Raw genomic sequence first — 27,749 nt, 5'->3', positions numbered from 1 at the left:
ACGGAGCAAAAGCCCTGGATCAAACCCAAACCCAGGCTCTGGCCTGTTTGCTGTGCTGACGTTGGCACGTCGAATGACATCGACGATAGATGATAGCAAACAGATTGTTGGAAATGTGTCCATCTGTTGTGTCCCACTACTGGTTCTTGTGATTACACTTTTTTTTTCTCCAATTTCCTTTTGGATTCTACGTTGTTTTAAAAACGTTGGCCCATTTGTCATTTTCGTTAAAACTCTATATCAGCACAGTCACTAATTACTGGTAATCAGTTGGGTTCTGCACAGACAGTAATCTGGCCACTGAGCCCTTGATGAAGTCTTTCTCTCAATGTGATTATGTAAACAGGCTGGAAAGGCTGCTGGGGCTAATCAGGATTACAATTTGTCTGTGTAATTATGCACTATCTACAGGGACTTTGAGGCATTATCCCACTGCCCCTCGGGTTCTTGACCTCCACAACAGTAGAAAAAATTACCTGAGTTCAACTGGAACTATGGGCACATACGGGGGCAAAGCAAACCTGTTCCTCTACATTCCTTGGTCCTGGCAAGATCTGCAGGCCAAACTCAAACTTAAGACCTGTATCTCTTTAAATTATTTTAACTTAGAACTACCAGCATTTGATTCAATTAACTAACACGACAACAATCCTGGCCTGTTAATCTTTATTTTCTACTATTGTTGTCTTGTTTCGTGTAGAATCCTGCTATTTGACCCTGTCTTGTTTTTAATCTTAATGTGACTTCCTAGTGAAATAAAGGTTATATGTAACTGGAGGGAACAATATCCAATTTCCCCGGATACAGGAACAGTAATACTTTTACACCTGGGGTTCTTGATGCCTCTTTTAGTGTTGACATCTGACTGATGGCCCTAGTGGTTTACCAACGTAAGACTCAGTTCACCCACGGGCCTCTCGCCGGGGCTAAAGGCCCATGCCAGGCCCTGAGATGTTGACAGGTCCATGCGAAGGTCGGGTTTAGTTTGCTGGTTCTGATTAAGTCCCTTCTTCTCAGGTGTCAGTTTTAATATAAGCAGTGCTCTTGAGGGAGAGAGATTGGCAATATCTTGTCTTCAGGGAGAAAAGTAGCTCACCGTTTGTTGAGATTAAGTGTAATAGGCTGAGGAGCCGTTGCTCCCAAAGTCAAGGCTACCAATTCCAGGTGCATTGTGTTCTCCAGGAGGAGGTTTTACGGTATCCACAGATAAAACTGTAAAGGCCAAGATATCCATTTGGCCTTTATCTATGCAGTCGTTCAAATGTGGAAACCAAGAAGATATTTGAACATACATCGTAGTTGTAAAGAAAGAAGAAGAAATCAAATGCAGCATTCTTTCCCCTTGTTTTGTGAAAGAATATATTCACAGTATATATATCCAGAGTTACTGACTTTATAACCATAATTATGAATATTTCCCCTCAGAGTCCACTGCTGTTCTTGTTTGTCTCTGTGGATTTTTTCACATGTGACAGGAGAGCAGGCAGCAGCGATGGTGGCCAGGGAAACAAAGTGGGGTGATGTGAAAGTAATGAGGAGGTAGACTGCTAAGTGGAGACTGCTGTGATTCCACAGCATATTTCACAGCAATTAAAATGGTGGGTGGGGACAGCTTAACAGATACATGTTCCCACTCTCAACTTCGCTATCAGTATTGAGGAATGCCGTGTGTTCCATCTACTAGACGAGTAAACCACATGCTGTCTGTTGCCTCCGAGTGGCGCTCAGATCAGCAGAATTGAAACAATTGATTTCTGCACATTGCTATAAATTTAACAATTGGCTTGCCTGTTTTCAAGTGTGGCCGCTTTTGTATGCAATTAGTTATTATTTATTGGATGCTCCATGCTGTATTTGCAGCATTTAAAAAAAAAACAAGTAATAATTATATCATATTAATGATAATATGAATTAATCATATTATACAAAGATTAACTAGTTATCTGATTTTTGCCGTTTTTGCTATGGCCTTTGGAGCTGTATTTATCCAGGCACTAATTTATTTTCCAGTCTCTGTTTAAAAGAGAGATTAGTTTTGGTCATAAGATAATTATCACGGACAGACAGTGTCATTGAGGTGAAGCTGCGAGCCAATATAATTACATTTCACTGGCAGCGGACTCATGGAACCTAAAAGCATTATCAGTACCGGTAAGAGCAATAGATGGTGGAGTTATAACTCCTCAAGTGTGCCACCCACAACAATTAGTGTTATAATAAGTGTGGTGTTCTTTAATTTATTGTTTTCTGTGTTCTTTTATTTATTGATGTCGTTTTAATATGAGATATGATTGTATTTAATATTTGATAATGATGAAATATTAAGTATCAGAATGAATTCTATTTTCTATTGAATAGGACGAGTGTAGCTCCCACTGCTTCGGGTGCCCTTGTGTGTCCTCTGCCTCCTCGTTGTCTGCGGAGGGCGAAGGGCAAGGTTCTAGTAAACATTCATTTTCTTGGGAGAAAGAAAATCAACAAAGCAGGATTGGCAGGCAGATAGGAAATTTGCATTGCAACAGTTAGTTGGTTGGTCGATCAACGGAAAACTAAGCGGTAACTTTTTTGAAAATTATTGAGAGAGATCAATTATAGAAATTAGTTGTCACCTTAAATTGAGTGTTACTCCTCTTAATGCTATGAATGAACCATAATGTGTTCATGTATTGCTTGGGTAATTGTTCATTCTGCTACTTAACACTTTAACTGACTGACTGATTGCGAGGTGTCTGACAACCTCCCAGATGTAAAGACCAGTTTATGGATCTTTAAAGAGGAAAATTGACATTGATTCACAAAGCCTTTTGGTGTTTTACAGCCAGAGACCGAAATTGTAATTCGATTGAAGTATTTAATTATGTAATATACTCTGTAGATTAGTGAAGTGGACAGGTCTTACAAATGTTTGGTTAGAAACTATCAAAACAAATGCAAAAGCATTTAGCGTTTAGCGTGTGGGTTTTGAGATCCACATGTTTGCAAGTTAACTTCCGTCACCATTAGTTTTCTTTCCCCAAGGTGGCGTAGGGCGCCGTATTTCAATAACTGCAGCCAGCAAAAATTTGATGCAAAGGTTTCCATAATTGTGATCTTTCAGGAATCTGAAAAATAACATCCTTGCCATGTTAGCAGGGTTATAAGTGCTGTGTGTTTTCTACTTTAAAAGATGAACCAATTGAGTCCTTTTTCATCTTTTTTTTTGGTACCTTTACACAGGTTCTGACTCTTTCTGTTTCCCTTCTTCGGGGAAAGGGAAGTGTTGATGTTATTGTGTCTTTAGAAGATCGGAGGCTAGAGAGACAGGCGTCCTGTAATGTGTTGTTGGCTCAGTTTCCTGTTGTACAGCAGCTCTCTCAGTGGTAGCCTGGCATCAGGTGCAATATGGCTCAGTAGCACTTTGAGGAGGTATTGGTGTCTAGCCATGAAACACTGTATCTGTTGGGAGGTGAGTAAAGCACCAGAAGCATGCAGCCACTGGGAAACAGTTATTGCACCCGGCTATTCAAACGCACAACTTCTGATATTTCCTAATACAACGGTGTGTATTTGGTTTTGTGCCAGCTGTCTTTAGTGTGGCAGTGTATTTGATTTGACTATTTCTCACCTCAGTGCCTGGCAATTCAAAACCACCAAATGGAATATTTCAGAGCCCTTTCCCAAATTGCGGTGACACACTCATGAGGTAATAGTCATTCTCTAGAAAGCCCGTTTTTCTGTCTCTGCTGTACGTAACCTATTTCCCTTTCATCAAGCATGCAGACAAGCATAGTGGGGGCCGCCATAACGCACGTTCAGTTCTGAACTGTGAGGGTGCAGCGCGGCCATGCAGATAAATTCCCTCTCTCTGGGGACATCAATTTAAGATTTCTGTCTACTAAGGGTGCTGTCTGGGTCCTTGCAGTCGTCATGTTGTATTCCAGGCTGTACTGATGAAAGATGATTTGGTCTTGTCTACATATTTTATGTACGTGGCTCACAGAACAGCTACTCATAGACCCGGGGGAGCTCTGATTTGATACCCGGCAGCCCCAGAAGATTCAGGCGCTAAAGGGATGACGGCAGACAAACCACAAAAGGTGTCATTTTTTTTACTGCCGTGCGCATTTCCTCGGATCAATGATTGTCCGCAACAGACTCTTTAATTCTAATTTCTGCTTTCATAAATCCACGCTCAAGGGAGTGTCTCTATACAACGCCACTGTTTCTCTTTGTTGTGTTTTGTCAGAAAACCGTCAATACTTTGCTGCAAATAAAGGGAGGTTGTTGGTTGACCTTTGTTGTAATTGGTAAGGGCTCCATCGTTTCCAGTCGGTGCACTGTAACCAGCCATCACTGATGGATATCTCTATGCTGGCTGACTCACCTATAAGGTCAGGTGCAAATCAATGCAGGTTGTTTTTTGTACTTTAACTTTGATTGCTAGGAGTGCAGCTGTTGCCTCCCCCTCTGTTTGTGATAGGCCATCATCATGAACAATGATGAAATGCCATCCGTGAAGAAGAGGCGTCCTTGACTAAGCATTCTCCACAGTCAATCGCAAGGAAATGGAGTATCAAGCGGAGGGAAAATAATACATGGCAAAAATAAATCAAGAAGCGGAGCTTGAAAGCGCATAGCTCAGCAGGCTTGTGGATATTGGGCTCAGGATTGGTTTGAAGAAAGACACTATCATGTATGAAGGGTGAAGGAAAAAATAAGTTTTTTGTGCATCGACTGGTAGCCCTAGCTTGGTTCAAAGTAAGGCACCTTTCTTTTTACACTCTAGAATTGTGCATTTTAGTGTTTTTTTTTTTTATCATGCATTGACTTGCAGTGCATGAGTTTTTGCACTGTGCACTTGCGTATGAATTATACTATTGTGCAGGAAGAAACATTTGAAACAGAAACATCTAATGAGAGTGCCGGAGAATGAGTTCACCTCTACTCGACGTTCTTTGGTCTCAGTCTATGACACAGGCTCTCGTTGGCTGAAATAACACCAGGTTTATGATTACAAAGTGATGTATTGTGCCTGGTACGGCAGTATCTCCGGTTTTTGAGCATGTTAGCCATTAGTCAAAGGATGGACGGGCCTTTTCTTGTCCAGTTGTTGAAGTGTCCTTGGACAAGACAACCAACCCCAAATTGTTCCAGATGTGTGTGTACAAAATTCTCCTGGGTCTCCTACCTGCCAAATGACCCAATGTCACATAATGGTACGATTTAACATTGCAGCATCCTTTCTTCTGACACTGTAGAGCTGTTTAGTCCATTTACAGGGTCCAATAGACCTCGCCTCATGTCCTCCTGTTTTGTTTGTCCACAGATCGCCATGTTTAGACCTTTAGGAAGAACCCCAAAAAATGTCTTAATCACAACCTAAATGCAATACTGAGAAGAATATGCATTTGTTGTTTCTTTAATGCAGTAGAATATACTTACTTGTGCCAAAAATCGTGCAACAACATTTTTTTCCTGCAATACATTGAATGACATTAACCAAGGCACAAATACTTTCATTTCAATAATACTCTGATCACTCTAAGCCACAGGGTTTTGTTATATAAAATAAAGCCTATTGTCTCATTGAAAAAATGGTTTTGGACATGCAGACTGCCACTTAAAAAAGGGACCATAGGCAAATAAATTTTAACAGTTTTAGGACCATGCACTGGTTGGGGGGGCATGAGGAGGGGGGATATATAATGGTATGGGAAACATTGATATAGCAAATGGAACGTACATTAGTCAAACCATGCAAGTTCTGGAGTCTTCACAATTCACCGGTTTTACTGCCAGAGGGAAGGAAAGAGAATGTTAACCACTTAAATCTGCCCTGCAATTACCTGAAAGGGAGCGGGTCACACTATAAATGTTTATTTTCTAAACCTGTTTAATCATGCTTTGTTCAAAAAGAGTTGATTGGGGTGGGCAATCCTGATGGGCAACACCCATGAGCAATCATCCATTACCAAATGGACTGTTTGTCACTCATAATAATTTGGATGGCAGTAAATGACTCTTCCTCCCCATCTCTGTACCCCACATAATGACACCTCTTTATGGCCCAGCTAAATAGCTACATTAATGTTGGAGGACAACGTGTTGGCTGTTTACTTCTGTAGGGGGCATTTGAGCCTTCCGAGACCGGAAAGCCAAAATGTTGTTGCTCATGAACATGAATGTCTTTATCCTGCAACACATTATATTTTTTAATATGATGCGTAATGTTCTTTGTTTACCTTCCAAAAAGTACACAGCCCTGTGGTTTATTTCGTTTCATTATGCTTAAAATATCCGTATTTCCGGGCAAGGCAGAGATAATTCCATTCAGTAGTCCTGTTTCACCCTTTGCATTAGTGAAAAGCTCCATCAGGCCAAGAAAACATATAAATATGTAATCACACACATTCGATTCAAACTGAGAAAGAGACAAATCCCTTCAGAAATCTCATCAGGGTGGGAGACATCGGCCCTTTTGCGGCCTCTGTTTCGCTCGGCGAGCAACCAGTCATAAGCATCAACGGGGTTGTGTGGTGAGAGTCTCGTGTCCTAAAGGGCACGGGTAAATGCAACTATTTGAGGAACAGCTGGGACTGTTCTTGAGCTGGCTGTCAGCCCGCCTGGCGGCCTGCCGAGGCCCGTTTTTCCTCCACTTGTGCATTATGATACTGATTCGCATTTCTCCACCGCATTTTCCCCACTGTGCAATCACAGCATGTTCTTAATTTGGTTTCTCATCACAAGTTATGGTCGTTGTAGCGGCATGATGCTAACATGGGGTTGCAGAAAACCCAAGGGAGGGCGTGTTTCAATTGAAGTGATGAAAGAGGTCGAAACAGGAAGGAGATGGCAGTGGATTTCAAAGAAGACATACTGTAGCTGCAAGTAGTAAAGGGATTTAATACATGTCTAATAAACAGTGAAGCTCACTTTCTATTCTTTTTCATGTTTCTGTTGAAGGTGAATAATCACAACAATCCTCTTTTTTTTGTTCAGTTCTAATGGAGATGCTCATGTGCTTAACAGCATTCCAGTATGATTCATAATGTATATGGGGGAAGAAAACAAGGTTGTTTACATTTTGGCTTTGAAGGAAACTATTAAGGAGTGGAGTGAAACAAAGAGAGGGTGATCCCGAGGGATGAAAGGAAAACATACATCTGAGATGGAGGAAGACAGACAGAAAGAGAGGCTGAAATTAATATCTCAGCTATATGAGCATCTGTTCTGTCATCTCCAGGACATCAGAACAATCAGCCTTACAAACATCGCTAACCCTACACAAACAGTATTACTCTGAACAGAAGCTAGCTAATGCTTGACAAACACTGAAGCGTTTCAGGGTGAGGTCCTTGCTGTCGTTCTGCACCCTCCCACATACAGAGAGAGGGATAGAGGATGCTGTGGCGTGCTTCCCTCACATTTTCCCCCTTCGCTTGGACCCCCCCCCCCCCGCCCCCCCGGGTGCTACGTCAGGGTCCTCCTTAAACACCAGGCCTCCTCCTGTCACCACCTCCTCAATGCCAGCAAGCTGAAGAGCTCAGCCTTGACACCCAAAATCAACTCACCACCAATTTTGGCCAAACTTTCATCAACGGCCAGCCAGTGGAGATTTTTGGAGAGCTTAAAGTGCGTCTCCTTGATCCTGGCCAACAAACTGAGCTTTGATCACAACAGCAGAGTCATACATGCTGCCAGCTCCACAAACTTCCGGCTCCCTCTGTCAAAACCCACTTCCACGCTCCCTTCTGTACTGAATCATTTTTAAAGCCAGTCCTCCTCTAAAAGTGGCACCCGCTATTTCACCAATCGAAACAAGCTTTTGAAAATCTCACTTATCTTAAAATAAAACTTCTCTACCCTAACCCTTTTTTATAATAATTGGCCTCTCCACTCTCAATCTGCCTCCCCCTTGCAGACCACTGACCACACTTCCCTACTAGCCACTCGGTCAGCTCAAGCTTCCAGCTCTTTACTTTAGGGGACATTTTTTTGCCATCAGTCATAACAGCTTCAATTAGCCCTGCAAAGTTTAATGGACCTCTGTTGCTGTCATGTTTTTCATACCTTCCTTTAAATGTTATTTCTGTATGTGGCCTAATTTGCTGTAGGGGACAAAAAAAAGAATGAATCCGAGCACAAACTTCTGAGCAGCACACAAAGTTTAGTGGCTTCATTGTGTTGTCGGTCGTTATTCTCAACAAGCATTGCTCCAGAATAAGGCTTTGATGTTGTAACCTAATCAAAAGCCAAGCCTAGTTTACCTGACTTGCATTTGTGGTTATTTCAGCCATGACTCACTCTGCATGTCTCATGAATTTTGTTCTGTGGCGGCTCTAACGGCCTCATTCCAATAAGCATAAAATCAAGAAAAGTGTTGGTAGTAATCATTCTGCTGTAACATTTTAAAGGGTATTGCAACAATTTATATCTACATTTCCATGAAATAAGGAAACTCAAACTCGAAGCTGAAAATCGCCTGTCTAGATTAAGTTTAAAAATTGTATTTAGACTGTAAGCTTCAAGCCCAAATGGAGATAACCCATTTTAGCTCTTTTTCAGCCCATAGAAGGCTTCCTCCAGAGACATTCACAACGTTACACAACTGTACCATTTCTTGTAAAAGTTCACTGAATACGACATTGTTGCAGCCAGTGCAACTTAGTGCAATTGCATCATCATATGTCCATGGCCAGGAAATAATTTAGCCTTTGAAAAATGTTCTCATAATCATGCTCCGAAAGATGAAAGATGTGACTTTCGAAGATAAACAATAGACTGGAGCCGTACATCAGTATTCAAATAGTGTGTTATTCTGCATTTCTGTCCTCATAAGGATTGGGATTTTACTGAAGGGAATTGAGTCTGAGATGCATACACAGCAGTAACTGCAGGTGGTCGTGTAAATATATATATATATATATATGGGACATATTTTAGTGGAATTTCTTCTTTTTTGATGGCTTTTTTGCATTGTTCTGCAAAGGTCTTCTAGCGCTTTTTATTAGCTGTGACTTTTCTTTCAACCTGTCCAACTGGGTTTAGCTGGAAATACGAGCTAAAGATGCAAATGTGTTGGTGGCTCTTTTGATGGCAGCTTAAAAAAAGGAGGCGACATGGCTCGTGCACAACAGGTGGGCTCTATTTCAGTTTATTAAACTCAAGTATGCGTGACAGCTTATGATAAATAATCACTGAAAATAGAAGTTTGCGACAAAACTCGTATGTAAAACAAACAAGCGATGAAATATCGCCAGCTGTTGGGGAAACTGCAATTACACATCCGCTATTTTCCGTCATATTGACGACTTTGACTTTGACGATGAAGAGCAATGTCCTGGTAAATCCTATTTTCCTTAGAGCACTTAGGAATGCACCACGTCACCGGTTGGATCATATTGCCCCCGTAGGCGACGCATCAATTCTGCAAATTCTCTCAAATTACCCGGCTGGCTGAATGGTGACAGCAACTTAGACATATACAACAGACCATGGCAGCAGCTCATTATGACGTATCACATGATAAACCTCTGTGGTCATGAGATATACGCTATCCATAACTGGATCTATAAGAATGGCAGGACACTAGATCACTGGATTTAGGCAGAGTGTGTTGGTCTCAGGGGAAGGTCCATTATCTGGACAACGGGTGGAGGTGGACTCTGGGGCAGGAACTGTGAGGACAATGAAATCACACAATAGATTGCTTAGACGTGTTCTGCAGAATTATCATATTCTTTAACAGTTGTTTACAGTAAAATATAAATAGCTCGCAGGCTTTGTCAAAAAATAATGAAAACACTTGACAAGAGGGAAATGTATTTTTCTCAGTTGCTATAAAGAGGCGCACATATCACCAAGATAAATTGCTATGTTTTTTTTTTTAATTAGAAGCCATTTGAATTGCATAGTTGCCAAGTGATCTTTTTGTTTTGAGTTTATCCACATAATTTGTGTGGGCATGAATGGCCAACACTATGCAAAACATCCTTTACCTGCCAAGTGTGAAAAGGCAATTACAAGAGATGTATATTGTGGGAAAGTAAACAAGGCGTCTTAATCAAATTTGCATTTCATTAGACAACATGCGAGAAAACCTTGTACAAAAAGTTGCTTCAGTTTGTTTTTTCAGTTGCCAAACGAGTTCATACGTTGTGTTTAAATGTGGATGTGGAAATGTGAAAGAATAACTGTGATTATGTGAGCAAACAGGTATTGTATTCATAAGTGAGACAGATTATGCTTGAGTACACGTTTGAGTCACAGTTACTTAGCTGTGGCACATCTGCTCATTTACAACACAAAGGTTAGCCAAGCAATCCGATTATTGCTGTTTGAGAATGGTAGTGAAATGCTTAACCTAATGTGTCGAGGGTATTACTTTTCACAAAGTCAGAGCAGCGAGATGCATGATACATGATTTTGTGTGGGCAGTGAAAGTGAGCGTTATAGCTGGTGGAACAAAATTGGAAGACTTTGCTTGTTGCTTGTCTCTGGAGACTTTCTGACCCACTTGGACAGCAATCAATAGCTTTATGTTCACTATGGGCCGTTGAAAAACATAACTTCAGCCCCCGTTTATGCATTTAATTCGAAAACAGTATTTGTTACAACATTTTCTTCATTAAAACAGGAATATAAAAAAGTAAATTGAAAAACAAATGTTGGTTGCAACAGATTAATGTATGCACTACGCAAAGTAAGGTGCATTGTCTACAAAGATCTCTACAATTTACCTATTTTTATTCAACGTATTGAAGTTTTTTTTATCACCTCAATGCAGTCATATTGTGCTTTTGATAATGACTGTGTGTTTCCCTTTCTTTCCAGGTTTTATCCATACTTGCGGAGGCACTTTAAAAGGGAGGAATGGGACGATAGAAAGCCCCGGGTTTCCTTATGGATACCCGAATGGAGCGAACTGCACCTGGGTCATTGTTGCCGAAGAGGGGAGCAGGATCCATATAGTTTTTAAATCTTTCGCTGTGGAGGAGGAATACGACTTTTTATCTTTGTATGACGGGCACCCACACCCGGCTAACTTCAGGACAAGGTAAGGAAGTGGCTCTGAAGTCATGCACCTGGAAGGCTTTGTTCGAAGGGACAGGAAGAAAGCGGGAGGGTTGCCTTTAATGAACACTTCCAGTGGAGGCAGTGCTAGAGAAAAAAAGAAAATAAAACACTACGATAAGTGTGGTCGGTTTTTTTTGTTGGCTTTCTGCTGTCTCATAAATTACAGCAATGTGAGAGGATTGTTTAATAATGCACAGTGTATACCCACTTCAATCAGAAACCTAAACCCCAAGTAATAATATATATTAGGGATGGACCTATTGCTACATATAGGTAGTGCATGCATGCATGGATTGAGAAATATAGTATTGATAGCTGAGTTTCCATTTTCTCAGTTGTCCGAGCATATAGACACAATTTAAAACTGTCCAAAAATGTTAAAGGACATCTAAGCATCCGATTATCCACTTGTATTCAAAAGTGTACTCAGAAGTGTGTGTGGGCTCCAGCCTTTCTCTGTAAGAATCTCTGAAAGACAACGCCATAATGATTTTCCAGAGGTCACATGCTAATACAATGACGGATGCAGAGCAAAGAGTGGGAATGAAGGGGAATAATTCAAGAGCTGAATCATTGTTGATACTTTGGCAGCTGCATCACTTTAGATCCTTAAAAGATTATGTCATATAAAACTGTTTTCAAGGTCGGGTTTATGAAAGTTTTGTCAGCATCCTGGTTAACTCCAAATCACTGAATGAGCTCACATATATTACTCTGGCTGCACAATTAATTGTTTAAAATCATTGAAAATGCTTTTTCTGATAGCAATTAGAGAAAGATTTCTCACATTGCTGTGACTTCCCATTGCTGTTTTCCTCGACAGAAACATGGTATTATAAACAGGGATTTTAATGCCAGTAATTTGAGTTTAATGGCAGCAAAATGTCAAATCATCAACAAGTTATGTGTTCTGTGATCACACAAGCCGTTATTGTTGCTTCTTCATATGCTGAGGTAATGGATTGACATTCAGTAACAGTGTCATGTGATTAATCTGCACATCTTTAATCCAAAATCTTTGTTAATACTGTGTTGTTTTTAAAATCCCAATTAGCCTCTTATGCATTGATAGTTTTACATTTTTAAACCGGGTATAGCTAAAGGACACTACATCTTCTACACTCCAACAAGCACATAAAGCAAACTGTAATTAGACAGAAGCCCAATCGCAATCTCCCCCCTAAACCCTGAACCCTCCACCGTCACCTGATAAGTGGTTGAGTGTAAGAGTCTGTGAGGGCTTTAAATGTAAATATATGAATGGGACAGTACTTTTCTGCAACATGTCACGTCACCATTACAACGTCAAATAATAAGAATATGAAAAAAATAGGGTATTTAATACCTTGAACAGCTTTAAGGCTCTTTCCTCACAAAATGAGAGGTCATTTTTTATTTTTTTTACGCTTTGTTTACCTTTTTTACGCCTTAATCCTTTCACTGGTTATCCCGTTTTTAACGTCACATTGCAACGACTTGTGGGTAATTCGCTTGGGCTAATGCTGGACGGGTTCATAAAGGACTATGCGCGGCACTGTGACAGAAATCAACCCTCACGCAGTCAGCGGGAGCGCGCCTCAAAGTGCGGGAGCGCGTAAAGGTGAGCGCAAGATTGGACGGAACTTTAGTAAGTGGCTTGTTTTATGATTACGATAATGAAACAAATTTCTCACAGTAACGTTACTTGTAAGTTTGCTACTTTTCGTCAGGTAACGGCTGCTTTAACGTTATTCTAAAAAGCCGACTGTTACATCTTGCTGTAACGCTTAATGTCGAACACAAGTACCTGGCGACATGACCACGTGCGGTACCTAAATCGACCAAAACCGTAATTGTGTTTGTGAATCGGTACTTTTATTGTCATTGTGTGTAATAGAAACAAAGGCTTTATAATTTAAAGTTGTGAATACTTTCACTATTTAAGTAAAAGTGTGTTGTAGTATTTAGTAGTTAACGTTTTGTTGTTGAATTCACTATTTTTCTGTTCAGCTGCAGGTGCATTCAGGGTCCGCTGTTATAGTGGGATAAACTCGTTTCTCAGTGTACAGGTGTAAAGACTGTTGGTAGATGGAGAGCAGTTTTGTCAGAAGTTGGTTGCAGTGTCACGTTGTCTATTATATTCTGCTGTTTAGGGGGTTATGATTAGTTACGGTAAGCAGCCAGGTTTGCCAACATGATTCCTCATCCAGTTTTTCCTCTTGTTTCTGACAAAGTCAACATCATTGGCACAGACTTGTTGGAGGACAATTGTATTTCTTTGGATTGCACCTAACAAGATGGACACAAGTGTAGGTTCCTTGTGAGCAAGATTTTTGAGACACCGCTGATTAGACGTGTCATATATAGGGTTAACAATTTTCAAAACAAGAAAGCAGAGATTATATTTTGCTGAGATTCTCTAAATTCACATGGAACTAATCCTGCCATTCAGAGAGACGGAAAAAAGCGCAAATAATTCTTGCAACAAGACAAAAGCAGATGGCTCAAATTGTGATGGGTTTTTGCTTATCCGGTCCAAACCTCTAAATAGCAACGTTGTTCTTTGCGATTTAGTCACACTTGTTTTTTTTCCCAAGTGTTGGATTTCCTCACAATGTGGGACTAGGTTGCGAGGAGCCAGAAAATTATAATTCCATGACGCAGTCTTTGCTGCGCCTCTGGGGCCCAAAATGTACGCCTGGTCGTACACAATTTAAAAAAAATAAATAAAAAAAAAAGCTTCCTTACCTTGTGGTTTCACATCTTTCAGATAACTTTTATCAAAAAGATGCAGCTCAAACTTTCCCACCTTGTTTTCCAGCAACTTGTTTTCGAAAGACTCTGTGTTTCCATGGCAATGTAGTTTTTCCTTTTTAGGTTGTCCATTCCCTTCTCTAAATGTATGTTGATGTGTTTCTTCACCTGGAATGAATAAGAAGGTGAACACAATGACAGGCAACTTTTTATGCTTCCCCCTTGTATTTACAATTACAAAAAAAACATGATAGAGATTGAATATGCCTTTTGATTTAATAACGCTTTTCATTAATTAAAGCAGAAATTCATAAGGGAACACAACAAAAGCGACAAAGAATTTTTAATATGAAAAGAATCAACGTCCTCGTCATGGACCTGATTAGTGTGTCTCCCCATTGATCTCTGTATTCTCTTTGCTCTGTGGAGTTCCTCCCCTCTCACTCTGTGCTTCACTTACATGTCGCACAATCCCTCGTGCTTGAGAATGGCGAGTTGAAGCAATCATTATTGTGCTGAAATTCTATATCAAACTAGTGTATTAAAGCCTTTTATTGCAGTGTTTCCCTGTGCAAAAAAAAATCCATTAAGGTGATGTTTTTGTTCTTTATTTCTGCTGCTGTCATTAATGCAATTGCTATAAGTGCATAATGAATGACCCGTGCTCTTAAACAATTTTTGCTCTTGTTCTACAGTAAAATGTAAGTACACTGAATACAGTAATGTTTTTAGGTTCATTTGTCCTAATTTATTTGAGCATTCATATTTTGTGTAACTTTATGCATCTAGTCCACTAGATCCGAGAATAATTTATTATAGAATTGTGGTCCCTACTTATGTCGCAAAAATAAAGTGGTTAAAATGAGCTTCATCTTCACCAGCTGCCACGTTAAAGAATTAGACACAAAAAACCACCATTAATTCTAATCAAATTATGTGTGCCTAACATAGCTATATTATTTGAATTGGGCCTCTCTGGCGTCAACCACAGAGTAAATAAAAATCCCATCAAAATTGAACTGTAATTTGTTTCCGTCTTTCTATTGTAACGCCCTAGTCCTACACGGCCTGTTTTAATGTTGAACAGTGCAGAAAGTACATGGGCAGTGCAGAACATTTATGCAGCAGGCTCGTGTTAAAAAGCAGCTTGTTGTTAGGCACTACATCGAAATTGGCCACAGCCGATACCAGTAGACTAGTTGGTGGCGGTGATAAAATGTGTGGAATGTAAATGGAAAAACTACAATGGAGCGTGCATGTAAATGAATAATGTAACTTACAAGCAATTTTGACATCTTCGGTCTCAAGCTAATCATTAGTCGTGATGAGTGAGGTAACTTTGCCTCATTACGACTTAATAAAAATCCCCTTCCAAATAACAAAGTACTAAGTAAAAGCAGGATTAATGGCTGTTGGGTTGTTTGTTATGTATCTGCTGCTGCTTTTTCACCTCCAACCAGGATAAATTAAATCAAATCTATGGCTAGTCTGCCTTCTTATCTTAACACTAATACCCCAGAACCACAATGCAGATGGCAAGCTCGAGGAAGAGGATTAATTGCCCTATTTGTCTTAGCACCGTGAACTAATTAGTTTTTTTTTTTTTTTTTAGTTGAAATGATTAATGCTCATATTTATCCCATTTTTGTTTTTGCATTTGACACCCTGGCAATTTACATCTGGTAAATTACTTAAAGATGCTGACAAACAATAAAATAACCACAACACAGCTGATTCTGCGCTCAAGTCACGTCACGTAGAGAGGACATGAACTTTTCTGACCATCTCTCAAACCCTTTTCGTAATATATTCACTGTTGCAAAATAATTGATGGAATGATTTGCCCTTTATTACTGCAGTTATTAAACCAAATGTCAGTGTCGAGGGCTGCTGTAGTTAGTTAGGCCAAATCAGTGCTATAGAAATCTATTAATCATCTGCTGCTGTTTTTTGTTTTGAGGAGGAAGTTAGCAGGCCATTATTCACCTTTAGTAAGTAACATGCCTTATTTTATTCCATTTCTTACAATAGACTAAAGGCAAGTGGTTCGTTTTTTTCAATTTTTTCTTAATAAGTAGGATCACTCGAAAAACTTGAGGGCTCTTCCACCCTCCTGTTTTTTGACGTCCTTTTTTTCCCCAGGAGACACAGCGTAAGAGCGACGTAGCAATAAGGAGAGGCAGAGGCTACGACAGAGTAAAACATGCAAGTCCACAGTGAACCACTGAGACGAGACGAGCCGTGAATATGAGCAACCTCATGCACCAAGACGGGAGAATGCTGGTGTGACAGAAGGAACAAGTGTAATAGGCGGAAAGACAGATGGAGGTAGAGAGACCGTGAGTCAGACAATGAGAGGTATAACGTTCCCTCCCTTCTCTCTATCTTCTTACTACGGCACGTCACGTCACCACCCGGAGACACTAATCAGATGGTGGGAAATCCTTGACAGCTACCTTCAGGGCTGATGTAGTGTGTCCAGGTGGGAGGAAAGGGCTGCATCTGTCCAGGCACAATGTTGCCCGGCACACGTGGTCGTGCGGCTGCGACTGATGTTGCTTTGATCCACGCCACAGCTGTTCAGGCACCTGGCGCCTAGAGAGCCACGGTGGCAGTGCTCGTTGACCTGGTGGTGGGGGACAATACGGATTTATTAGAACCCTTGTTTTGATCTCACACACACTTGCAGCACTAGCAATTTGAATTTTGCTGAACTCCATAAAGTTTCACTAGTATTTCATTATTATTATTTTTTGTAAATGAGCTATCCTACGTCCTTTCTGTTAGATATACATAAATATTTCTCTTCTCACTGAGAGGACTGCACTAAACAACAGTTTATCTGTGTGTCTTTGAACAGGCTTTGATTCAACTCCACAAAGCATTTTCATACAAATGAGTTGGTTTCGTTTTTGTTTGACCTTTTAATGCAAGTTTAAAACGAACAACGTTGCTGATGGGCTATGAATGGGACCGTGCTGCATTATCTACTGCACACTGTATGACCTTGTTTTCTTTGGAGTTGGAATACATAGAATGACTCTTTTGTGCTAGAAAATTCTCTACAAGCCTTTGAAAAGAAAGCTTATGATTGGTGTGGTTAAAATGTCCTTTTCTTGTTCAAACTGTATTCTGATTAATCGGCATAGCTTTTGTCAGTGAGTTGGAATAAACTCTAAATTAAATTTAAACCTTTGGCATATCTTATGTTGCTGCAATTTAAAAAACATATTTATGGTGAATGTTGGTCTTTTCTTGATGAACATTCATCTTCACACCCTTACATGTACTTTTAGCATCGCATTTGGTGAGTCTCGCCTGCCATCCATCAGTGTGATTTAGCATCGTTCTTGTATCTGATATTTCACCCACAAGATCCTTGTCAACGGAGACAACAAGCCCCATAGGGTTTACTTCTTTATGCCATTTTCCAACCATTCACCAGATGCCTCCGTTGCCAAAGCAACAAGTGCCAGTGAATGCCACTTGATGGAGATCTTTGTCTGCCTTTTTGTTCAAGACATACTTATGTCACAGTGTGCTTTTTTTTGATTTTGAATGAACTGTCACATTTGATATTCTGGAGATGCACTGAAGACTCCTTGAGAAAATGTGTCACCTTCTCCTTCCTCGGTTTAATTAACAACGTGTGTTTTCGGCCGCAGTCGCATGCTTCCGTGGCCGTGGTTTGGGCGAGCTTCTTTTGGGGGTTTTAAATTGTTCCCGCATTATCTTCACCGTCCTGGCATGAGACATGACCCGACTGAAACATAAATCAGTCTTTGACCGACTCCACCTAGTCTGTCGCCTTCTAATCCGTCTAACTGACAGCGTTCGAAAATATATCCTCCCCTCATGTACACAGACGCCCTCATTCCCTTGCTTTTTCTGTACCACGGCGACAACAGTGCAATAAACGAGGGGGATTTAACCCGTTGAGACGCGGGTCTGAGTTTCAGTCTGGCGTTGTGGGGCTTTCCTCTGACCTTTCCGTGTGGAACTACATATCGTCACTCTGTAAATGTTGCCTTAACACTGCGTTTGTTTTCTTTCCCCCTTTTCTCTGTGTTACATCGTTGCCATAGCAGCACATCTGTCCTCGTTGGCCATCACGCCGCAACACCAAGTAAAGACTGCTCACCTTTTAGATCTATGGACAAACATCAATTTTCCTTTATCCCAATCATTCAGAAATCCCTGAAGGTCAGGTCTTTGAGTCATTTTGTAACTGCATAGCACACGGTCTTTGTGTGAGGCATCGACCTTTTGCGCCCGCATGTATTCATTCTGCAGCCAGTGATCGTTCTGTCGCTTCTGTGTTTCTCAGCCAATAATTAGTCCACCCGTGGCTCCCCCCCTAACCAGACTTCGGGAAAGCGGGCCTAATTGTAAAGACTATCGCAGCTTGATCGCAAACTATTTTTCATTGAAAATAATTGTTTTAAAAAGGAAAAGGATGGACACTTGAGACCGTGTTATTAATGTAGGCCCCAGAGAGCGAGGCAATGGCCACACATTACTCTTTTCAATGAGGCTTTAGTGAAAACACCTGTTGGTGTCAAACAGCAATTGTTTTAATGAATTTATCTTTAATTTAATGTGGACCTATCTACAGTGGTCTTGTGAATGATTAAGCTAACAGTGTTACCGTTTCCTGCATTATTTCAAATTTCTAGTAGTATCTCTGCATGCTGTGAACTACCTGGCAAAGGCTAATTATGCAGTGCAAGGACCAGCAAAGTTCACACTGCTGTAATTGGAAACTGGAACTAAGGAACCCTTTTTTTCCTCGCCGTCACAAGGGGACATTTTTTCCACGGAGAATATTCAGCCGGGTCATCGTCAAATAGTTTCTAACATACGAACGGCGCCAAAGACTATCAACGTAAAACGACAAGGAAACCATAGAGAAGGACGCATTCTGTTTCGTGGACAAGTTACACGCATGCGACACAGCGCGGCCTACAGCGGCGGAAGGTCGATAGAACGTCAGCAACCGCCTCGGAGGAGCGGTCAGCCACACATCTTGTTTACGACGCCGTGAAAGGAAATGGATTTGTTTGGATCTGCACCTAATTTGAAATGCAGTAATGGAGCAGTCTGTTACAATGCAGCTGCCAGCCCTCAAACACCATCCAACAATAAGGGATGTTCTCGCTTGGTTTTTTTTTTATTGTATTTCACCCTGTGTGTTATTGGCAGACAGATTGCGTCACAATTCTCAGCAGTTTGTTTGTCGCACACAAAAAGCTTCAGAGAACGAATGGCCTCTGAGAAAATGTATTAGAGATGACTTCAATGTGCAGTTTTTTTGTATCATTCGATCTTTGCATCGACATCTCTGGACGGAATTTGAGTCATTTCACTGGTTTATCTTTGTTTAACTAGAAAAATTGCAGTTGTCTGACAAATCTGGATTTTTGCCTCACATCTTCTCCACAGGGTCTTTCTGGGTGTTCTTGGACTGTCATTGAAACATTTGTTAGTTACTAAACCGTATGTTTTATATTATGTTTAGCATAGTGATGTGGTTAATCTAAATGACATCATACGTTCACTACTGACGGTCTCTCTATCTGCAGGTTGACAGGATTTACCATCCCTGCGCCTGTCACCAGTTCTGGCTCCATTTTTTCACTGAGGCTTACCAGTGACTTTGCTGTAAGCGCCCATGGATTTAAGGTAGCTTATGAAGGTAAGAGATCCATCATTCTTCTGCACTCACTTCTATTGTCATTAGAAATGGCCATTTTAAATTGAAAAATGAAATACTTTTAGAATGGAAGTCAAAGACTAGGATCAACCCAGCTTCTTAAACTGCATCTTCATTCAGAAGAACAACCTTATCGGCGAGGAGAAGTAGACCTCATTTGTCCCCTCTAATTTCCAGCAGGACTTTCACTTTTGAGTTGTGGAAAAACAACATACCCGTTCTGCAACTCCAGAAGTGCATTTGAAATGCACTGCAGATGTTGATGGGAATCAGTTGATCCATTAGATGTTTAGAGTTATCAGTGTTGAAGCAGAGCCGAGCGCAGTGAAGAGCTGTCTAAAGAAACTATCCTTCTGTGACCATCTCGCTCACCCCTACTTTTTTCCCTTCTGATCTTTCTTGTGAATGCTCATCCTTCTCCATTTTTTTTCTTCACCATCCAATGAAAGTTAATGTGCCTTTTTCCCCTCATTGCTCATTCCCATTCCTCCGCATCTCATCATCTTATCTTCTGTCCTACCTTTTAGCTTCTACTGGCTTTCCTTTCTGCTCCTGGCCATGTGCCACTTGCACTGACCTGCTTTCTTTCTACTCTCAATATTCTTCAGCAGTATCATTACTCCATTTATCCATTTTACCCCCTGCTCATCTCCCCACCTGCCCCAAACCTGACCATCCCAGGACCTCTTCCCTCTCCATCTGTGCTTTCTGTCCCTCTTTTTGTTCAAAATGTTTTTGTTGAATTACACCTTGTTGTTCTGCTCAGGTAATCTTCGACAGTTTCATGTTGATTTTAATGTCAATCACATTTAGTTAAGCATGAGGCCCACATATTTCCCATTAACCAATACTGCAGAGTAATGAAGATGGAGCAGGACAGGTTTGGATGATGGTAAATTGTTTAGAGCTGATCTAGAAGCTCCGCCTTCCCTCTCCAACCCCCCCCCCCCCCCCCCCGCTCTCTGCGGCACACCTGACGCTGCTCCTATACCAACAACGTAATCCTTAAACCTGACCTCGGCCATTTTTACACTGCAGTAATCCTATTGAGCATCTAACACGGCGCGTTGCATATTTTATTATTTTTTTCTCCATATATTTGCAATATGGCCGCTTGCATTCCAGAACAGATGAGGAATAGGCAGCTTTAGAGGATTTCCTGCTCAATTTACAGCGTACAGGTTCACTCGGAATGTATCATATCCGCACAATAGTGATATTGTATCTGAAATATCCAAATTGGGACCTTGGGAATCGGAATCTAATAGATTTGGGAAATCAGTGGCGATACCCGAGCCTACTTAGTCATAAGAATAAGCTGCACATGTTATGGTCCATCAGTCATTCTTTAGTGGCCTTATGTTAGAAGGCGCCACACAGCATAAATATTTAAAGAACAATGTTAGGATGTATGCTATTATTTAGTTACTTAATCCTTGGTATGATGATGCTATTTATTTTAAGGTGTATTGATATGAAATGCAATGATAGCATACAATGTGAATAAACCACTTCATTCCAGATGGTGGTGGTGCTACAGTAGATACTGGTGCAATTTATTGAGTTATTTCCATGAAAAGATTTTCTTGGTATCCTCATCGTTGTCATCTGAATTGAAAGCGGGTCTTGACGGTCATCGGAGGCCTGTACTCGTATGAGGCAGAAATACTTGATGTACTCATCTATACTGCATTCATTTGCATTTCCTTTCACCGCTTCGTGCCTTTCTTTCTAGTTATGCCGATGTGGTTGGTTAACTCTTGTGCCTGAATACATACGAGCTGCTGAATGAAGGTGTGCGGTGCCTTCAGACACTCGGACATGATTGAATGCAATCAAGTGGATTTGAATCTGCGTGCATACGAAGGACACATTGAAGGACACGGCCAGCTGGTATTTAATTTTGCAGGAGCCTGTCAATCTTTAGTCAAGGATCTTCTAATGCAAACCAGCTTTCTGTGAATTGTATAACTGAAGTGCCTACCTTTCCTCCACAATAGACTCTCTGTGTGATTCTGCAATCTTACACCCTGTCAAGCATCGAAAGGGTCAAGCTGCATTTATTGGGGAGAATAGATATGAGCGGATTATTCCTCAACACAGCCAAACAACGGCCATCGGTGCTCGCAGCTTCCCAAGGGACAGAGATGCCTGTCTGCAGTGTACATGTACCGAGCTGGGAGTAATGCTATCTGCCTGCCCTTTGTCGACCGTTGTGTATTCGCCGTGAAAACAATGCCCTGCCTATCCAAAACCTGCCTCGGTGCCATTTCGAGCTGCCCTTTATTGTGGAAAAGTCTTTGAAAGACAGGTGACCCATGAAACATAATTTCCTCTTTTCTTCCCAAATTATTTAAGCTCCATTCCAGTTGTAGATTGACCGCTGGGTTTGAAAGGGGTGTGTGTTTGTTGGTTTGTTTTGCGGGTTGTCTGCACAATGATCATGTTTACCAGCTGCATCGCCCTGAGATCTAACATGAGCTCAGTCAATTCTTTCTATTTTTTTTTTTCCCGTCCATCTGCATGTAAAATCCAGCTCAGCATCCAGCCAGGATGCCAGACAGGCAGTCTGCAGGCGGCTCCTGTTGGGAAAGTGCGCTGCTTGTGTGCTCACAAGCCACGCCTTCAAACTTCTGTCTTCTTCAAAGGGCTACAGAGTCATTAGATATACGGGCCAGATAAACCGCTCTGCCCCAGAGAAATCTCACACCCGACTACCTCATTCACTAGTTCACATAAGTCAGTCGTTGCCCCTGTGATGGGAGATAATGAAAGCACAACTGTAGGTCAAAGTTATGTTATAATGTCAGAATCTCTGTGTTGGTTTACCAGGCTTTATGTCACGTCTGCATGTTGGCACAGATTTATAACAGATCTTTTGGTTCATAAAGGTCAGAGGAGGCGTTTTGTTTGTCATTGCTAGTTTTTACTTTCTGGCGTCACAAATTATACTTGCCGTGTTTTACGAGAAGTACAGTATGCAACCAGGCGTCCTTTCTCAGAGTGGTTCGGCTCTTTGTGTGTTAGAGCAGATTTCCCCTCTTCCTTTAGGTATCTTTTTCACCGGCAACAGCCCCTGGTGCTTGGTAGCTGCTGTTTTCTGAAGGTTTAGTTATATCAGACAGCAACACTTGTTAGCTCAGGGCTAACACTAACATACTTTATGTTCTTTAAGGGGCTCTAGTAACACTCAATTGTGACTCAATGTTCAGTGCAACTATTTCCTTTTTTTCAGATATCCTGCAATTGAGTTTTTTTTTTTATTTTACTTCAAATGTGTGTAGCCCATCCTTTGCCATTACTGTCTCATGCATTAGTTATAACTTTCCATACCAACCAAAGGCCAATGAGTCTGTATGATTACTGCTTGTGTGTACCTACTATCTTACTTTTTATTCAGAGACCTGCGGCCAGTTTCTCCAAACTATTACTTTTGTGCCTCTAAATAGTTATCTCAAGAACTGCTTGCAAAAGTAATGAGTTTGAAATGGAATTTCTTTTAGTTATTGTATGTTAGTTTAAACGTTATGTAACCAGGAAATCAATGGCTCCGACACCATGTGGATTCACTGGAAACAGCCTGCTGGGCAGTCGGGTGGATGTTTTGGATTTAGCTTTAGCCATAAATGCATCATTCCCTTGCATAGCTGCTCCACGGGAAATTATTAAAGACCATTACGTTGCATGGAAAATGTGGTGTCCTCCTGTAAAATAATTGATATGTTATCATATTTTTATCGGGCTGAGTGCAATCTGTTAGAGATCCCAGAGGCATCTGGCAGCTGAAATTGTCCAATCACGGAAACATTTTCAACACTCCGTTTTAAATTCTTGGTTTTATTCATGGCGTGAAACACTTTTTTAGTGTGTACAACACTGTGCTCCTTTCTTGAAGAGACAGTCTTCCACTCGGACGGCCAGTTCTTCACCCAGCATTCCAGTCTAGCCAATTGGAGAAGCAATTAACATCTTAGCCCCCCCCCCCCCCCCATATACGTGGTTTGTTAGACAAACTTAATTTTTTCTCTTTTCTTATCCCATGCCAGGCCATTTACGATGGAGTATCTGGGTTTTTCCCCTGCACAGTCAATAGTTGCTGATGGCACACTTTCTATGGCTTTAGATGGGCCAACATTAAAATGACAAAGACGGTGCCAGATTATTCTGGCAACCCACCTATTGTACCAAGCTCATACCTGAAACCTGCAGTTTGTGACAGATGCATCTGCACCCAACCTTGCATTCTTTTAAATGTAATTGGCACAGAGCTCCACTAATAAGCAATGTCTCTGCTTCTTAATTACTGCTAATCAAGTCTTTTTTTTGTTTTGTTTAAATTGTCAGGGGAGCGTTAAATAGCTGAAGCAGTGTGCTTTTAGTAATCTCCAGTGATCATCCTCCGTCCAGCAAAACCTTATTGGCTTGATGTAAAGCTTTGTGGGAAACCGTTCTGGGTCTTGGGGAGTATTGAATAACAGCTGGTAGCAAACAAAAAATCAGTCCCCCGACCGAAGGACTGTCTGTCTTGTTTAGATGCTTTTGACTCTAATTTTTTCATCTCCGCATTGCGCTCTAATTTCATCTGCTCTTCTCATCAAGCTTTAACCGGTTTTTGGGGTGAGTTGAGATATTTAGATTGCCTTTTGATGTGCTCAAATCACACTTTCACTTCGCAAATTTGATATTTCAAACGATTCCATTTAGATTCCACGGCTCTCCATAACTCCCACGCTGACATATTTTTGCTGTTTGTTATCAGGCATCATGCTATGTAGGGATGCATACATCCTTTTACCCTTGCATTAATATTCATAGTAACCACATTTTTGGATTGTTGTTTTTAGAGCTTACCTTATGGATTATACAATGTGCCTCATATCTTGTTCACAGCACCAGGAACTTCTTCACGAGAGAGGAACCTCATCGGTTACAAATCCGAGTGTCGAGCATTACCGGCTGATATGATTAATCTTGACCAAGCTTTGTCCAAAATAAGAGTTTTCAAATGCAAAATAGTTTCAAATGTCATTCTGAGGAGACGTATAGTTGCTGCTCCTCACCCCTGGCTGGATGGAAAAACCTGTTTGGATTCCTAACTGCTTCTCACTGCTCACCCCTGCATTGGTCGGGTATAATTAGTGCTGCACTGTCTTTCCTCTGTTTTAACCTCACAAAGACCTCCCTCCAGTAGGCTGTCAATCACACAGGATTCCTATTGCATGTATTAGAGATGGTAAGCATCTGCTGGGTAAATTGTATTGGTGATTGGATGTCAAAAATGATTCCAGGAAAATATTGCTGTAGTAGAAAATGCAGCCTGATTGAAATCAACTTCAGGATTAGTGTCTCAAATATACTGTTCGTCTCATTCATCTGAAGATCAATTGTGTACATTTAAACAAACTTTTTGTGTTAAATCTTTAACTGTAAATAGATGACAACACGAGTTTACTAATCCCTAATCATGAAAGCGCACTATATATATATATATATATATATATATATATATAAAAGTAAAGTGTTTTATAAAAAAAGCCATAAATACATAAATAAAGTTGACTGCAGGTTCCAACTGACAAAAGGACCGTAACTCCTTTGTTTGCTGTGAAAACTGTAAACATGTCAAATGAATCCGTTGATGTGCTATTTTCTGTGGCACTTTAAATAAAATATTTCTTTTGTTCAGGCTATGTAAGTTGGGGAATTTTGACAGCGATTGAGTTATGGTGGAGAAAAATGTATTGGAAGATTGTATTGAAGCAAATCAATACAGGATGGAAGCGGGGCCCACGTCTGTTTACCACAACTTAATCGTCAATAATTACTTGGGACTTGGTCTCTTGTGCTGGATATAACTAGAATATGCCATCTTTAATCACTGCAAAGTGATTTAAATTTTTTTTTAATTTAGTGCAAGTAATATTCTCATTGTTGTGGTAGTTTTGTCACATGCACTTTACCTCCAAAATCTGTTTGTACCATTCTATATTTAGTGAGCTCTTAATACAGTTGGGAAAGACTCCATCGGCGTGCTACAACATTCCCTGGGAAATGCCATAGTTCCCGGGGTAATTTCAGCTTTTCAGACATAACTAAGCATCTTACCATGAATGTCAGACTTGCGCTGACATTTACTAATTGTCAGCATTATATAAATTCTGCAAACACTTAGGCCAAGATGACTAACAATCTCAAAAAAAAAAAAAAATTGACATCTTCAGGCAGCTAAAATTATGACGATACTACTAAATAGCTTTGCACACATGACGAGAGATGATTTTAAGTGCCATTTCTGGCACATATTTAAAGCAGTAACGTGTCTTTTTTTTTTTTTTTTTTTCCTAACCATACTGTATTCGCTTTCCATTTTCCAGAGCTGAGAAGCAGCTCCTGTGGAAACCCAGGGGTTCCACCCAAAGGCATACTGAATGGCACTCAGTTCAACGTGGGTGACAAGATCCGTTACCGGTGCGTCACCGGCTATGTCCTGGACGGCCATTCACTCCTCACCTGCGTGACCACTGCAGCCGGCGTGTCCGTGTGGGACTTCCCTGTGCCAATCTGCAGAGGTAAGGATGTTTTATCCCTGAGAATGCGCTATAAATTATTTAAACTGCAGGCAATTACTGCTGCTGCCAACATTTCTCCCAGTAGTACAATGTAACTAAGGGACATCATGGTTGCATGTTATCTACACGTTTTAGGCTTCCCCTAAGACATTTCAAATTGGCATGGGATTGCTTTTATATTCAAACTTTTTAATTGCTTTGACATGTTGACAGCTTGGTCTGCCTCACAGATGTAGAGAAGTCTGGAACAAGTCTCCACTAGATCTGTAAATGTATTTGCAATCTAATGAGATGAATGATTTTAATCATTTTGTAGAAGTTGATTAGAGCCTCCGTGGCTCAAACGGTTAATTAAATATTTAGCTTTAAGGAGACCGTTGCTTAAATACATTAATTATATTTGCAGGAGTGGTTCATCTACTACATCTTGGCACTGCCACTTGGACTGTACTTAAAGTGGAGATATTGGACAGTCCTCAGGCCACAGCCTGGAGGATTTTGAGTGAAACGCCACATTGTTAAGTAGGACCTGTGAAACTGCAATATCAAATGTGGGTCAAGGACATGGAACATCTGATTTGAGCAAGGTTTCACTAAGCAAAATCGAATCTTAACATCCCACAAAAGAAAAGCTCTTCAGCAATTCAATGTAAAATAATGTGTGTGTGTGTGCACACGGAAAGAGCCAACGATCATTTACAGCTTTCAAAATATTTCAAACTTTTTCAGGAATCTGTACTGCTTGAGGTGGAATAGATTTTTATACTTGGAGTGCTTAATTATCTCCTGAGCATTTTTAGAAATACTGTTAGCCAGGATTCGAACCCTTACAAAGGTACTTGTTGTAAAGCTCATCTTTTTTTGCCCAACCATCCGGAACCGAGAATGAAGAGGGCGCTATAGCGTAATGCTGGTTTCTTACTGACAGCTGGTTGATTAATGACTGTCTGTCTGAGGCGCTTCATACCCATTGCTGTGCTTCGATGGGACCTGTCGTCACACCGACGCTATGAATCCCTGACGTATGTGGAAAGCCAGTGTGATCATTCGGCGTGATGGATTTAAAATTAGCACAGGCCGTCGTAGATGGCGCAAGTGCTTTATCACACAGGCAATTGTGATTATAAAGGTTTCGACCTGAAACCACTGGTATCAGTCAAGTGTAGGCGAGTTAGGTCAAATTAAATAGGTCTTGCAATGGGCAGAAGGGCTGACGAAGCTAACAGTAGCTGCACAATTGTTTGTGGGTTACAATAACTGGAGCATTTTTCTGGCATGACAAATGGTATGTTACTGTGGGTATAGGTACCTACTAAAGCAGTGCTTCTCAACTGGTGGGTCGCGACCCACTAGTGGGTCCCGGACCCGTTTGTAGTGGGTCGCGGGCCTTTGCATGGAAAACACTTAAAAAAATAAAAATAAAAAAAAATCACCCTCTGATTTTATTTTGAAGGGACTTACTCTAATGCAGCGGAGTGTCGGTTTTTTTCTGGCTCGTCGTTTTCAGTCAAAGCGGCAATTAGAACGCGGAAGCCCCCCCCGTTGACACCGCTAGCGCCACCCCTCAAAGCTGTGATATTCGCATTTTCCAGATTGTCCGTTATTTAGTTTCCCTCCCTTTGAGGGCTGCCCTCTTATAATTGATCCGTTGGTCTATTTGGTCTTACTAGACAAAAAAT

General features: G+C 40.9%; 1 protein-coding gene across 2 annotated transcripts in view; it reads left to right on the top strand.

The window, feature by feature from the left end:
• Positions 1-27,749, top strand: part of LOC119197121 (CUB and sushi domain-containing protein 3-like) — a 157,057-nt gene that overhangs the window by 2,673 nt on the left and 126,635 nt on the right. For both annotated transcript variants that reach the window (XM_062565524.1, XM_037453152.2), the window contains exons 2-4: positions 10,813-11,035; positions 19,371-19,483; positions 25,876-26,070. In XM_062565524.1, the coding sequence (XP_062421508.1) occupies positions 10,813-11,035; positions 19,371-19,483; positions 25,876-26,070 (531 nt within the window). The remainder of the gene's footprint in view (positions 1-10,812; positions 11,036-19,370; positions 19,484-25,875; positions 26,071-27,749) is intronic.

This window comes from Pungitius pungitius, chromosome 11, assembly GCF_949316345.1.
Source record: "Pungitius pungitius chromosome 11, fPunPun2.1, whole genome shotgun sequence".
NCBI classification, from domain to species: Eukaryota; Metazoa; Chordata; class Actinopteri; order Perciformes; family Gasterosteidae; genus Pungitius; species Pungitius pungitius.
Note: the sequence above shows the minus strand (reverse complement) of the source record. Positions and strands in the feature narration are given on the sequence as shown.